Source organism: Leucoraja erinacea, chromosome 9 (genome assembly GCF_028641065.1).
Source record: "Leucoraja erinacea ecotype New England chromosome 9, Leri_hhj_1, whole genome shotgun sequence".
In the NCBI taxonomy this organism is placed as follows: Eukaryota; Metazoa; Chordata; class Chondrichthyes; order Rajiformes; family Rajidae; genus Leucoraja; species Leucoraja erinaceus.
The window spans coordinates 46456850-46472882 of NC_073385.1; the positions used below are offsets into that span (position 1 = coordinate 46456850).

Consider the following 16033-nt stretch of genomic DNA (forward strand, 5'->3'; position numbering starts at 1 on the left):
ATGAATGATGATTTGTTGACCCTTAATGTGCTTGCAATAAATGATTTGTTAGCCCTTAATGAAATAAAATGAGTTGTTTGGCCCTGCCTGCCCTGTTCTTTTGCTTTGCCTTTGCTTTACTTGACCTCACCTGAAATAAAAGCAAATGGATTGTATTGTTGGCTGGCCCTGCCTGCCCTGTGTTTTTGTTTTTGCTTTGCTTGACCTCACCTGAAATGAAAGCAAATGGATTGTATTGTTGGCTGGCCCCACTTGCCCTGTGCTTTTGCTTTGCCTTTGCTTTGCTTGACCTCACCTGAAATTAAAGCAAATTGATTGTATTGTTGGCTGCCCCGCCTGCCCTGTGTTTTTGCTTTGCTTGACCTCACCTAAAATGAAAGCAAATGGATTGTATTGTTGGCTGGCCCTGCCTGCCCTGTGTTTTTGCTTGCTGCCCCCCCCGGCCACCAATATTGGAATTGGTGGAGAAGTGGAATATTGTGTTGAGGGACCAGCCCTCCCGTTTGAACCTGGGACCCAACGGGTCCCACTTAGTCTACTAATTTTCTATTTTTATTTCAGAATTTCAGCCTTCTGCAGTTTTTTGTTCTTTGGGCCGTTCTTTTCTATTGACATGGCCCCACTATTTATATTTCCAAATGAACATAATAAATCCATCACATGCATTTTATACCACAGACGATAAGTCTAATTTGATGGACTTTCTGTTTATACTTATCAATTTCAATTTTCCTACACAAATGTTCCCAGCTCATTGTTTTCATTTTCAATTCTCATGCTAAATTTGAAAAATAATTATATTCTGAAGTGAACCATGCAGCCTACAAATGACAGGAAGTTTGTTTCACAATAAATTTCTGGACATGAAAAGTACTGTAATAAAAGATGAAAATTGCATTGCATTGTACTCAATGTATCAATTATTTAATTCCCTATATCTAACAAAATTGTGCAGAAAAAAAAGATAACGGCCAGGGTTTAAACAAGACCGATCAGCCGATAATTTTGTAACTTGCCAGATATGTAAATGCTTCAGCAAAACCTGTTAGTTCATGCTAAGGATGACCAAGGAAAGGACCTTGAATTTAACCCTTGGAAAAGATGAGCAAGTTTCAATTCAAAGAAGTCTTGAGATCTAATCTCAGGGAGCCTTCCGAGCCAATATAACTGTAATTTGAATACCTGTAGATATCTTTAGATTTCCTCCCAGGATGTTCTCTGATAGTTGGGGAAAATGATAGATTCTCACCCACAATCTATGTCCTCTAGTTTTTGACTCCCCTACCCCCTGGGGAAAAAAAACTGTAACCATCCACCTTATCTCTACTCCTCATGATTGTATGTGCCTCTAAAACTTCACCCCTCAGCCTCCTATGCCCCAGGGAACAATGTCCCAGCCTATCCAACCTTGCCTTATAACTCAAACCTTCCAGTCCTGGAAACATTCTCATGAATCCTTTCTATAGCTTTTTGAGCTTAATGACATCCTTCCTATAGCTGGGTGATCAGAACTACCTTAAGTTGACCCTCTACATATCTTACACTCCTCAGGGGATTCACATGATCTCAACTGCCTATATCTGTCACACTGCTTTCTTTCCTGACCAATGCCACAATATCCATCATTAACCGGGATTTCCAATTTCTGCCAGTCTTGCCCTTCACTCTATCAGGAACACAAATTCACTGAACTCTCCCCATCTCACTTTTAAAAGCCTCCAATTGGCCAGGCATCCCTCTACCTGCATACAGCCTCTCCCAATCAACCATTGCAATTTCCTGTCTCATGCCTTCAAAACTTGCCTTGCGCCATGTTAAGCCATTAACTTGTGGAGCAGTCCTATATTTTTCCATAACTATTTAAAAACTAACAGCATTATGGTCACTAGTCCCAAACTCCTCCCCCAATGACATTAAAGTTACTTTCCCTGCCTCATTTGGCAATAGGAATTCTATTGTTGCCCCATCTCCAGTAGGGCCATCTACAAATTGTTTGAAAAAGCTTGAGTGGACACAGAATCCTTCTTTATGGCCATGCTATTCTTCTCCAACATGTATAGAGTGGAATGATACGTACAGGGATAAAATCATCATGAATTAGGTTAACAGAAAAACTACTGTTGAATCATTGTATTAGATGTTGGAATAGGTACTTGTCAGAATACCTGCAAGAGAAGATATTAATGGCGGCACAGTGACACCGCGGTAGAGTTGTTGCCTTACAGTGCCAGAGACCCGGGTTCGATCCTGACTACAGGTGCTGTCGGTGTAGAGTTTGCACGCTTTCCCTGTGACTGTTTTCTCCTGGTTTCCTCCCATATCCCAAATATGTGCAGGTTTGTAAGTTAATAGGCCTGTAAAATGCCCCTAGCATGTAGGACATGAATGTGGGATAACATAAAATTAGTGTACTGTCGATGGACGGTCGGCATGGACTAGGTAGGCCGAAAAGCCTGTTTCCACTCTGTATCTCTAAACTAAATTAAGTATCCTCTCTAAGTACTGCCATTCTCCCTAATCAAAAATTCAACTACCCCTCCACTCTTACCTCCACCACTGTCATGTCTGTGTCCTACAAACTAGAACATTCAGCTACCGGTCCTGCCTCTCGCTCAACTACATCTCTGCTGTGCTATAATATCCCAGTCCTATATACCAATGCCTGCGCAGAGTTCTTCTCACTTGCCTGTCAGGCTTCTTGCATAAAAAATAAATGCAGTTTAGTCTATTGTGCTTTACTTGCTCCAGGTCTAGCCCTTCCTGCCTATTTACTGAACTTGCTTGCTTTAATGTTTTGATTTGCCTCAACATTCCTGTCTGCCACACTACTGGTTTGTGTCCCACTCCCCTGTCAAACTAGTTTAAACTCTCCTGAATATCACTAGCAAATCTCCTAGCCAGCATATTGGTCCCCTCCAGTTCAGGTGCAATCCATCCCTCTTATACTGGTCTCACCACCTCTGGTAGAGAACTCAATAATCCATATACTTCAAGCCCTCTCTCCTGCACCAGCTTCGTAGCCATGTATTTAACTATCTTCCAATTTCTTGCCTTGATAGTTTATGGCACAGAGAGTAATCCTGAGATTATAATCGGAGAGGTAGTGTTTTTTAAACTTATGCCCCTGTCCCACTTAAGCGAATATTTAGGCGACTACAGGCGACATGGCTGTCGCCACATAGTCGCCTGGGTTGTCGCCTGTGGTCTCCTCAGTCGCCCAAAGAATCGTAGCGTTTCTCTGGTCGGCGCTGGATTTTGAAATGTTCAAAACTTCTCGGCGACATTCGGCGACAGTTGGCTTGACGCCAATGAGCGTAGCCTGACATAGGTTCTGTCGCAGGTTGACGCTAGGATGACGTAGGTTGTCGCCGGTGCTGGCTTCAGTGAATTTCATTGGTGATTACCTACGTCAACCAGCACCAGGTACCGGCAACTGAATTGTCTTATCTTGTCGTAGTTTGTCGTGGGTGGATGTAGGTTGTCGTAGGTGGACATCCTAATGGGTCGCCGGTTGTCGGCAGCTTACCATAGCTTGACGTCGACTAGGTGGTAGGATGGTGTAGACATTGTCGTAGATATTGTCGTAGGGGGGGGGGAGTCCAGTCGCCGGTATTTCGGCGACCTGCTATGACTATGACAGTCGCCGAAAGAAAATCACCTAAGTGGGACAGGCCCATTACTATCCAACTCTTGAAGATCAGTATTTTGCTATAGAACTGTTGAAATACCAGCAGAAAAGATGGCAATATTTCATTAAATATATTAACATCAAAATAAATTAAAAACTACTAGGTGATCTATAGTCTAAATGTTTGCACCTTTGTGAAATGCAAGCTAGATAATATGTAATCAGCATGGGGTACTAGTTTCTCTTTTATCCCAATTTGCTTCACTTGAATGCCCATCACTAAATCAGAGTATTGAACAGTTCCCTTTCAAGGCACTTCATGCTGTGAAGTTTTACCAATTAAAATATATATTAAACTGTTATAAAAGACACGAATGAAAACTAAAATAAACCATAGAAGTTAATTTCAGTTAAAACATTGACAGCTGATGTTATACAATTGATGTTTCAGTCTGACCAGTGAATGAATTACAGATATCTCCACATTTCTCCAATCTAGAACTATAATGGAGAGCTTTGTTTTCATATGAAGTTTTCTCAGTGCAAATATTTAAGAGATGCAAGAGCTTATCACAAGACATTCATTCCACAGAATCATGTGCATTTCCAGCTGATGTTGTAGTCTTCTTAGCACATAAAATTCAGGGTAAAGCAGTTACAAAATTACACATGGATCAAAAGTCCCCCATGTTAATAGCTGAGTCTTCCCTTTGAACCTAATGATATGAACAGTGAATTCTTCAATTTTACGTTACCACTAACTCAACCCCCACCCCCTTTCTTCCTCATACTCCCACCACCTGTCTTCCCCCCTTTATGCTCCACCTATTTCTCCCCTCAACCCCCCACCCCCTTGCCTATGTCCATCTATTACCTGCCACGCTTTGTACTATCTCTCCCTTTTTCCAGCTTTCTTCTCCTCCTGTACAATCCGTTTGAAGAAGGGTCTCGACCGGAAACGAAACCCCTCCATGTTCTCCATAGATGCTGCCTGACCTGCTGAATTGCTCCAGCACTTTGTGTTCCTTTGATCCCCTAATGCATTCAAGGTCAAAATTTATATTTTAAATTATAATGTCAAAATGGGTACATTTTGGACTTGTCTCTGGGTGAGCGTTTAGAATCAAGGTGGCACAAATCAGCAATCAGGTAAGTCAATGACACATGATCACACAGTGTACAATTCTGCAAATCAGGCATTTATGCAGACTTTACGTTTCGCTTAACTGCATGAAGACGTTACAAATGTAGGCATGGTCATATCAAAAGATATTTACAAATCAAATTTAAAATATTTTAACCAACCTTGTTCCTCGGAATCCTGTTGCTGGAAATTTTCGTTTCTGTTCTTAAACTCTGATTGCAAAACACTTTCTTCATTCAAATTATCTTTCACATCTATACTTTTAGTTGCGATACAACTATATCTGGATGCAGCTGGCTTTAAATAGTCATCATCTGAAGTTGTATGCTCTGTATCTAATACAGGTAGTGGAAGGATCCTGTGATGGAGTTGAGAGCTTGGCAAAGTCAAAGGTGATGAAAGAGGAGACACATGATGCTTTATATCATTAGTGGGACATGAATTGTTAAAAATATTACTAACAGCAGTCAGTAACGATAAAGAATCACTTTTGTTGCATCCATTAAGATGGCCATCCATGGAAGCTTTTTCAACAGTTTCAAGAGGCTCTAGAAACATTTCTTCTTTAATGCCAAATGCGTCCTCTCTTGATAATTCCCTATCGTCGCAAGTCAGAATAGTTCCACTTGCATGTGCATTGCTCTTTAACACCCTGTGCCATTCACCTGTTTCATAAAATTGTTCACTCTGAACAACATTCGTCAGATTCTTGTTGACATAACCAAAGGTTTGTGAATTTGCACTGTTTTCTGTCTTTTCTTCAAAAGATTCCAAGTCCTTTTTACTTTTATCTATATTTCCTTTACTAAAAGTAGGATCCAAATCTATAAAAACCTTTGGTGTGGAGTCAACATCCCCCCTGTTAACAATTGTGCTCTGCATTCCAGTTACCACTGTTGAAATGTTTTGTTCCTCAGTACATTTGGTTATATCCTCTGCAAATGGACCACAATTTTTAATTCCTTCTGTCTTTGAAATAGTCAGAACATCTTTCTGCACAACTGCTTCTGCAGCCTGATCTTTGGGAAGCACACTCTCAACAGTGCTCTTGTTTGTTAAACCATCGTCAGGGTGATAAATCCTGTACTCCGAAGGTAAATTTGCCCCAAACAGGGAACTCTTGGCCTTGTCCTCGGGCTTCTCTTTTCCTTCTAAGCAATTACCATGTTGTTGTTGCAGGAAATGTATGGTATCTTGCAAATCATCCAATAAACTATTGCTGCCAATAACCAGGTCTTCAGTATTCAATTCATTGTCATGCTTTGACATAAAGGTACATCCATCAGCTTCTAACGGAAATGTTTTTGCATCATCCTGAAAATCCAAGTTGTCCCTGTTTAACTCTGACTTGGGTGTTTTTGTTTCCAACGACAAATCAATATTTACCATGGTTGACTGGAGGCTTCTGCTTTTACTGTAATTAACTGAATGCGAAGTACCTACAGTGTCTTTTAACTGATTTTTCTTACCACTTATAAAAATAGGTTCTGATCCAGAAATAGATTTCTTTTTTACATTTTGACGTGAAGGCTCCTCAGTACTTTCTCTTCTTTTGCCAAGCTTTTTCAGTTTTTTGATTTTAGTATCACTTTTTTTACGGTCAGATGTCATTGCCACCAAATGCTTCACATCAAATGCACCATAATCTTCTTCGCGTTCACTTGGCTTATTTTCAATCTCTTGAATGTCCTGAAGTTTCACATCTTGATTTCCCATTTTCAAAATCAGACGATAAGCTGGCTTAATCGTAAACGCATCAGCAAATATAGATTGCTTCTCAGCAGCAAATAAAGGCACAACAGTGTTAACAGAGTTTGTTGTGTCAGTTTGTTTCTGAATGTGCAGAGTGTTGTCACAGTACAAACGTCTCTTTTTTCCAGCCCCTGATCCCTCCTTCGCTTGATTATATTCTGGAGAACATTTCACCGAGCTATCGAACAACATACTGCATTTCTGCAAAATCCATCTAGCCTCTCCCCCAAGGCAGTAGTAACTGATGAAGCATAGTTCTTTGATAGGTTTATGTAACTGTTGGGTAGTATGAGTATCTTCCATTATAAGTAACGTTCCACCAAATTATTTACTCACTTCACTTAATTAAAACGAGTTTGAAAAGCCTGACTCAAAGAAGTCATGTGATTGTCATGTTCCACTGGATCCATTAAGTTTATTTTCACAATGTCAGAGTCCTGCAGAAAAATAATTTTATAAAAGTATTTTACTGGAGTTACCATCATCATCCATCAACATTAGCAAAATCGTTATTTTCTGGGAAGGGAAATGTGAACGAACAGTCAACAATCTTAAATTTTAAGTGCAATAACCTGATTTGCATTTTTAACATGGGCTTCGGTCCCTGCCACCAACAATTTAAAATTTCAGTGATCCAAATTCCTCACTAGATTAAAAGCTAAATAAACTATGATAGTCTGGTCTTCAGTTGCTCTCATTGGTTCTCATTCTATAGTTTAACTGAGGTTCACTGAAAAGAAAATTAAAAGACAGATAAATAGACTAATAGCAAAGTGTATCCCGAGATTGGCAATACAGTAGTGTAATGGGCATTTAAAGAAAAATCTACTCTTTAATTAATGGAACAGGAAATAATGGCAAAAAATTTACATCAATGCATTGATAGATTGTTATATCACATTGTCTGAAGGGTGTTCACATATGGTCAGTTATTTCATGAAGAATTTCAAATTAACACTTTCCAAATAAATCTCAATTCATCTAATTGGAATCAGACATTGTTATAAAATGTTGGAAAAAAAGCATTGAACTAATAGCTTTTTAAATTGTGCAATGAAAAGTAAAAGGCCTGTCCCACCAGCATGCGATTGCATGCGTCTAGCGCGACCAAACGTGGTTGCTTAAGGTGTACGGCCTCGTGGGACCGGTCCCACTTCGATCGGCGGATGCGTATGGTGTTGTGCGGGGCTGGTCCCGACATCGAGCGGGGCTCCGAAAATCCTGCACTGTCCGAAAATCCCGCGCGACAACGGCCTGTCGGCCCACAGCCGCATTGAGACCGTATGCAGCGTCTTGACATCCTATGCAGCGGCTTGATGTTGTACGCAGCGTCTTGACATCGCACGCAGCGTCTTGACTGCGTACGCATACCGCGTGGTGTTGCGCGATGATGTCACCGCCCGGCGTGCTATTGCATAATGACGCCACCGCCCGACGCCGTGCGACGTCCAAATTCAGTCGGCCCGCCTCTTGTACAACTCCACACGCCTCCATGGTTCGAATTGGGACCGGCCCCGCGAGGCTGTACGCCTCAGGCGACCACGTTTGGTCGCGCTAGACGCATGCAATCAGGCCCTTAAGGTCAACACTGGTGAAAAACAAATGATAATTGAATTTATGAGAGCAGCCAGTTTAATTTGGATAATTTGGATTTTGATAATATAAAAATATTGTTTTTGTTTTTTTAATTCTTGATTAATTAGGGAATTTATTTTAAAATAGTTATTTTAAAATATTTATTATAATTATTCATTTGGTTGAAAGAAAAGGAGTGAAGGGCAAGGAAAAAAAAGCAGAGGATTTACAAAAAATAAATTTTCAGTACACTAGGGAGAAAGAGGACTGGAGGTTGGGATGGGGAGGCCAGTGGAGATTGTTGGTGTACAAGTCAATGCTCAGTTAATTAGAGTTCTGTAAAGGGGTTTAAACAGAGCAGAAGGATTAGCAAAAAGATTTGAAACAAAGGAATCTAAATTTAAAAGAATTTGACAAATGAAATAGATTCAAAGGAAATTTAATAATAATAATATAATAATAATATTTATTTATATAGCACTTTTCAACAAAACCAGTATTTGAACCAAAGTGCTTTACAGAGATTGATTAAATTAATTGAACAGATCAATGCAATAAATCCATACAAATCAAAAAAAGAGAAAAAAGAGAAAAAGAAAAAAGACACAGAAACAGTACACTATAGAAATCAACATGAAACGTCCCCCCACAGCAGAATTCACTGTGAGGGAAGGCACCAAAAATATCCAGTTCTCCCCCTCATAGTCCACCCGAGGTCGGGGCCTATATCTGGCCTCCTCAGCCAGCCCGGTGTCTTCAGGCCCTCTTGCCGTGAAGCTGGATCATCGGCCAGGACTGAAGCGGCCGCTTCCCCCCCGAAGACTGCAACGACCAAAGTTCACAGGCCGCGCCGGCCGAACCCCCGACACTGGCGATCTCGGATCTCGGATCCCAGGCTCCGCGGTGCCGTCAACGGTCACAGTGCCCCGGAGATTACCGCAAGGCGACCCGGTAAGGCATCGCCCGCTCCTTGTAGATGTCCCAGCATCTACACCGCCGTCGAAGCTGCAGTCCCCGCAGGAAACGCCGCTCAGCGCTGCTCCAGTTCGACTAGGCCGCACAGAGAGGACGAAGATGCGGTTCGGAGAAAAACCGCATCTCCGACCAGGTAGGACTGGGGTTAAAAATAATTTCCCCCTTCCCCTCCCCCACCCCATAAAAGAAGACCTCCAATAACACCTGATATGAACAGGACTAAAAATAAAAATAAATAAGGGTGAAAGGACGGACAGCAGGAGGAGCGGCCATACACAACGGCGCATCACCCCCGCTGTCCGCCATCTAATTTAATGAAACAATAAATGAAAAAGGGACCCACACAACAAGCTTTGGCATTAATTAGATAGGTTAAAGTATAGTAAGGCATAGGGAAAGCAAGCTTTATTATAAAGGAATAAGCACTTAAGGAAATATCATGATTTTTATTTAATTGAATTCGCTGATTTGAAAGGGATACATTGTGTCCAAGAAAAAGAAAGATTAAGAAAATTTCTCAGGGTAATTTTAACTGCTCTTCCAACCAATAACAATCATACTTTCCAAATGATATTAAATTGTACAAATTAAACTGATATTATACAAAAAACAAAATATTTGAGTGAGAAGAAAGTTTCTTTTGGACTTTAAAATCTAACAATGGGAATTATTTTTTAAAAAGAAACAAATTCTTAAGAATCAGTACTGTGCTATATTCTCCATACTTGTCTTCCTTGTGGATACGTTCCTTAATGTCATCAGTCTCAGCTTCCACCCTCAAATTAGTGCCACCCATTCCACCACTTCTCCTGCCCCTCCCTGCCTTTGCTCTCTCACCCTCGACATTACCTCTGTGAATCGATCCACAACTTAGGTAATGTCACACTACCATTGTCATTGGGTGAGCGACAGTTGATCCCCAACTGAATAATAGAAGACCGAAACCATCTTCTCTGGTATCAGTAATGAATTCTGCACTTTGCCATCAACTACAAAACCTTCCTCGCTACAATTTCTGACAGTTCATAACCTTGGTGTCCGGCATAACCAAGATGTTCCGATCCCATAACCCACCATTAAGGATTACCTTGTTACTATTTCTGCAAAGGTGTCCTGCCTGTTCACCTTAATTGATAGGGAGCTGAAATCCTCACATGTCTACTGCATGTCTTGTTTTTCAACAATTATTCAACCCCCCCAAAATAACAATTTCACCCAAAACTACTTTGCTTGTATCCTTTCTTGAAATATGTCCTTCTCCCTATCAATCCTGTTGTTCCTAACCTATATTTGTTCACAGATCCGCAAAGCAATGTAAAGGTCACATCCTTATTTACATTTCTTCTCAATTTCCTCCCCATCTCTCCATTATTCTCCAGCTCAACCACATTATACATCTGCATTTGCTCCAGCATACCTAAATTATTACTTGCTCCCTCTATTCTGCAATTAACAGTTATTACCACACTCAGTATCCCTGCCCCATTACCTGCATCTATTTTACTCCTTCAGAAAATGTACCTTAAATGAATCTTCTGGACTAAACCATTATTCATCCCAATTAATTCCTTTTAAGACCATATTTTATCACTCTCTGCCAAATCAAAGTTTTTTCACTTTGAAATTCAGGCTTGATGTTGTTGTAGGGGTAGGGGGAGAGGGGAGGTGGGGATGGGATTGGACATTAGAGTTTATTACGTGCATATCTGTGTTTTTCAGATTGTAAGCTCTGTTCTAGACCCCCAACAGGGGAAAGAAACATTAATCCTTCATGTACCTTGTCAAGTCCTGTAATGAGTTTATATGTTTCACTGAGATCATTATTCTAAACTTGAAAGTACAGGTCTGAAAAATCCTGTATATATCTTTCCACATATAACAAATTTTCCAGCTCAGGAATCAACCTGGTGAACTTTTGCTGCAGTCATAATGAATACATCGATAGAGACAGAAGAGTGTACTCAATATTCCAGACATATAATTAGGACTTCATGTAATTGGAACAAGACAGCTCCATTCTTGTAATGAAGACTAACATAATTTGTTTTCCTACAACTTGCTGTAACTGCATACTAACTCTGAGTGATTCGTGTACCATGGATCCTTTGAACACAAAATCATTCAAATTTTCGCAATTCAACCATTTTTTTCCATATTTCCTCTCATCACCGATTCACTTATTCCATCTATACTCCTCTGACACTTCTTTGCAACCCCCTCACTGTTGATAGAACCACCGAGTAATGGTGAACATTGGCACAAAACGATACAGAACTCGCTTTTACAGATTATATTTTAAGGTTAGATATTTATCCAAGAATACTCCGTCTGACATTCAAAAATGAATCAGAAATCACAAGACAGCGTAAAACAAATCAATGTTTGTTGTAATGCACAAAAGATTGAGTATTTTCTCCATAATTTTAATGTGGAATGACTACCTACTACTAAATATAAAACACTGAAAATAGATACATGCACGAGTTGAAAAGCTGTGTGTAAAAGCCATGGTTCAAGTCATAAACACATAATTCCGACTGATAATCCAACGCTGTATTTTTTGCAACACACTACTGACAAACATTTCAGACAAGATTCAAAACATAGGCCTTCAAAACATAGGCCTTCAAAACAACTGGCTTCTCAGGAAGAAAACATCCTTCTTTTTTAAAGGCAAAATATAAACCCGAAGATTTATTCATTTATTTCAAAGCTATAAATAGCATAGGCAAATTGACCATCAATCTTCTTGCATACAGTGCCCCCCCATAATGTCTGGGACAAAGACCCATCATTTATTTATTGGCCTCTGTACTCCACAATTTGAGATTTGTAATGGAAAAAAAATCACATGTGGTTTAAATGCACATTGTCAGATTTTAATAAAGGCCATTTCTATACATTTTGATTTCATCATGTAGAAATTATAGCAATGTTTATACATAGTCCCCTCATTTCAGAGCACCATAATGTTTCGGACACAGCATTGTCATGTAAATGAAAGTAATGTTTAGTATTTTGTCGCATATCCTTTGCATGCAATGACTGCTTGAAGTCTGCGATTCATGGACATCACCAGTTGCTGGATGTCTTCTCTGGTGATGCTCTGCCAGACCTGTGTTGCAGCCTTCTTTAGCTTATGCTTGTTTTGAGGGCTAGTTCCCTTCAATTTTCTCTTCAGCTAATAAAAGACATGCTCAATAGGGTTCAGATCAGGTGATTAACCTGGCCACTCAAAAATTGGCAATTTTTTTAGCTTTGAAACGCTCCTTTATTGCTTTAGTTGTATGTTTGGGATCATTGTCTTGCTTAGGATTGAACCACCAGCTAATGAGTTTTGAGGCATTTGTTTGAACTTGAGCAGATAGAATGTGTCTATACACTTCAGAATGCTACTACCATCAGCAGTTGTATCATCAATGTAGATAAATGAGCCTTTACCTTCAGCAGCCATACATGCCCAGGCCAGAACACCCCCCACCACCGTGTTTCACAGATGATGTGGTATGCTTTGGATCTTGGGCAGTTCCTTCTCTCCTCCATACTTTGCTCTTGCAATCACTCTGATATAAGTTAATCTTCGTCTCATCTGTCCACAAGACCTTTTTCCAGAACTGTGGTTGCTCTTTTATGTACATCTTGGCAAATGTAACCGGGCCATCCTATTTTAGCAGTTAACCAGTGGTTTGCATCTTGCAGTGTAGCCTCTGTATTTCTATAGACAATAGACAATAGGTGCAGGAGTAGGCCATTCGGCCCTTCATGCCAGCACCGCCATTCAATGTGATCATGGCTGATCATCCCCAATCAGTACCCCGTTCCTGCCTTCTCCCCATATCCCCTGACTCTGCTATTTTTCAGAGCCCTATCTAGCTCTCTCTTGAAAGCATCCAGAGAACCCGCCTCCACTGCCCTCTGAGGCAGAGAATTCCACAGACTCACCACACTCTGTGGAAAAAAAAGTGTTTCCTCGTCTCCGTTCTAAATGGTTTACTCCTTATTCCTAAACTGTGGCCCCTGGTTCTGGACTCCCCCAACATCGGGAACATATTTCCTGCCTCTAGCGTGTCCAAACCCTTAACAATCTTATATGTTTCAATGAGAATCCCTCTCATCCTTCTAAACTCTGTTCATGAAGTCTTCAGCGGACAGTGGTCATTGACAAATCCACACCTGAATCCTGTAGAGTGTTTCTGATCTGTCTGACAGGTGTTTGGGGATTTTTCTTTATAATAGAGAGAAGTCTTCTGTCATCAGCCGTGGATGTCTTCCTTTGCCTGCCAGTACCTTTGCGATTAGAAAGCTCACCAGTGCTCTCTTTCTTCTTGATGAATGTTCCGAACAGTTGATTTTGGCGAGCCTAAGGTTTGGCTGATGTCTCTAACTGTTTTATTCTTGTTCCTCAGTCTCAGAATGGCATCTTTGACTTTCATTGACACAACTTTGGTCCTCATGTTGATGAACAGCAATAAAGGTTTCCAAAGATGATGGAAAGACTGGAGGAAAGACTAGGTGCTGAGAGCTCTCTCATACCTGCAATGAGGTGGCAATGAAACACACCTAAGCAATTACAAATGCCTGTGAAGCCATGTGTCCCAAACATTATGGTCCCTTGAAATTAAGGGACTATGTATAAACACAGCTGTAGTTTCTACATGGTGAAACCAAAATGTATAAAAATGGCCTTTAATAAAATCTGACAATGTGCACTTTAACCACATGTGATTTTTTCTATCACATATCTCGAATCGTGGAGTACAGAGGCAAATAAATAAATGATGGGTCTCTGTCCCAAACATGGTGTTTGGGAAGTAAGTTGCTATCTAAATGCATCATTTTGCAACCATTCAGTAAATGATGTTTGAATAAATATGTGCTATAGTTGGATAGCAAATTAAAATGTACAAGTTAGGCTATGTTATAATATGGATCCTGTCTCTTTGCAACCTGACATCAACATCCAAAGAACTATAATTCTGCGACAAAGTAAAATGTCACTTGGATAATACGTTGTAAGCATGTTATATTCCTGCTTTCAAAAATACATTTCCAAATTTTGTTGGTAAAGTAATATCCAAGACATGTGCTGGGTCATTCATACCAAAATTCATCTACAGCTTGTAACAAACAAGTTATCCCATGAATTGTAAACTATTTAAGTTTCCAACAGGGGATGAAAGCTATTCCTTCATTAGCTTGGCAAAGATGGTTAAAAGCAGCTCCCTGCTTAACCTCTGGTTGTTTTTTGTGTCATTGCTGCTTTTGCATATTTATAGTCCATTAAATACTACATAGGTATAAGTCTGCAATTTATCTGTAATAGCGTCACAGCACAGAAACTTTGGCCCTTTGGCTCATTTTGTCTATGCCGACCAAGATGCCCCATCCAAGCTGGTCCCATTTGCTACTACCTGATCCGTATCCCTCAAAACCTTTCCTATACATGTACCTGTACAAATGTATTTTGTGGAAACAAGGAATTGCAAATGTTGGTTTAGAAAAAAAAGACACAAGGCACAGGGAACAATGCTGACAATTTTTGGGGCAATTTGCATCACTTAATAATCCTCTGGATAGTACAGCCATAAAAATAAAAACACTCTTTACCACATTCCAAAATATAACGGTGACACCACGTCCAAGAAATCATACTTCATGGACAGCCAATTGTCAGATTTTTTAGTCAGTCATATATTTGATAAATGGACATTGTTTAAAGTCAGGAACAATCTAACATTATTAGAAACATTAAAAAATAAAAACGGTGACAACAAACACGTAAAGAATTCCATAGGAATATGCTGTAATTGCTTAATAGATGTTTTAAAAAGGCAAATGCATGTTTGTATTGCTGCGTCAAATACATGAAAGGGTTAATGGAGGTATTCAATAACAATCTCGCGGAAAATTGAACTTCATTCATTTGATTTTTATGGTCACAATAAAATGCCTATTTATTATACGTTTAAAACACTTATTCGTAACAACTTACTATTGATAGTCCATTTACCTGGTGTGTGAGTGTGTGTGAGAGAGAGAGAGAGAGATGGACGAAGTGAGATTATCCGCAGATGTCTACTCTAGCTGGGGCTAGATGTTGTTGCCTCGTCAACAGCATTTCTCTTCCCTTGCAATCGGTTCCGTAGCAGCAGCAGCAGCTGTGCCGGGACCTGGCGAGTGATTGACGGCCGGCACAGCCACTCAGACCGGCCGCGGCGGCTGCACTGGGCCTATCACGGGACTGAGAGTGGGCGGGACGATCCCTGGCAAACTGTCAACGCGCTTGAGTTAATCTCGCGGGTTATTTATAGAGCAGGGACCTGAACCGAAGAAAAAGGGAAAAAACATCGCAATTCAACAAAATGCGCCTTCGCAAAAAAAAAAAAATTATAAAAAAATAGTTTCCTCACACATCTGTGAGCGTAATTTCCTCCTGCGCTTTTGTCCAAATAGACTTGATATGAGTTCTTTAAAAATATCCTAAACAAAAAAAAAACGAAGCCTTAAGATAAACGTTAAAATTTAAAGCGTTTGTGGTCCTGCGAATAATTTAAATTATTTTTCAGAAAAAAAAAATTGTAAAATGATGTCAAGAGGACCTAGAATGAAGTAAGTGTGAATTTGTATCTATTTACAATTTAAATGGGATAGAGTAAAACGGTTTATGTCCAAATACCACAGGGCAAATTGTGAAACTGGATAGCTAAAATATGTTTAATGAAAAACGCGTGAGGTCCTTCCCGTCCTCTTCTATATAATAATTGGTGCATAAAATGAGTGACAAATCTTAACTTCAACACTGAAGACCTAGAAATACTTGTCGAGATTGACCTCTGAATTTCCATAATTGTACGCCTGGCCACTTACACTTCCAAGCCGATTGATACTTATTTTGTTTCCTTATCTAAGATAAATTTCGTTACATTGAGACCCAGAGATGTATGGTTACGTTTACTTTC

General features: G+C 40.0%; 1 protein-coding gene across 1 annotated transcript in view; it reads right to left on the reverse strand.

Moving 5' to 3' along the window:
- The window catches only part of fmn1 (formin 1), a 314864-nt gene extending 299313 nt beyond the window's left edge, over positions 1–15551 (reverse strand). The window contains 2 exon segments of the mRNA XM_055640724.1: positions 4934–6961; positions 15085–15551. Coding sequence (XP_055496699.1) covers positions 4934–6827 — 1894 coding nt within the window. The 5' untranslated portion in view covers positions 6828–6961; positions 15085–15551.
- Between the last annotated feature and the right edge of the window lie 482 nt (positions 15552–16033).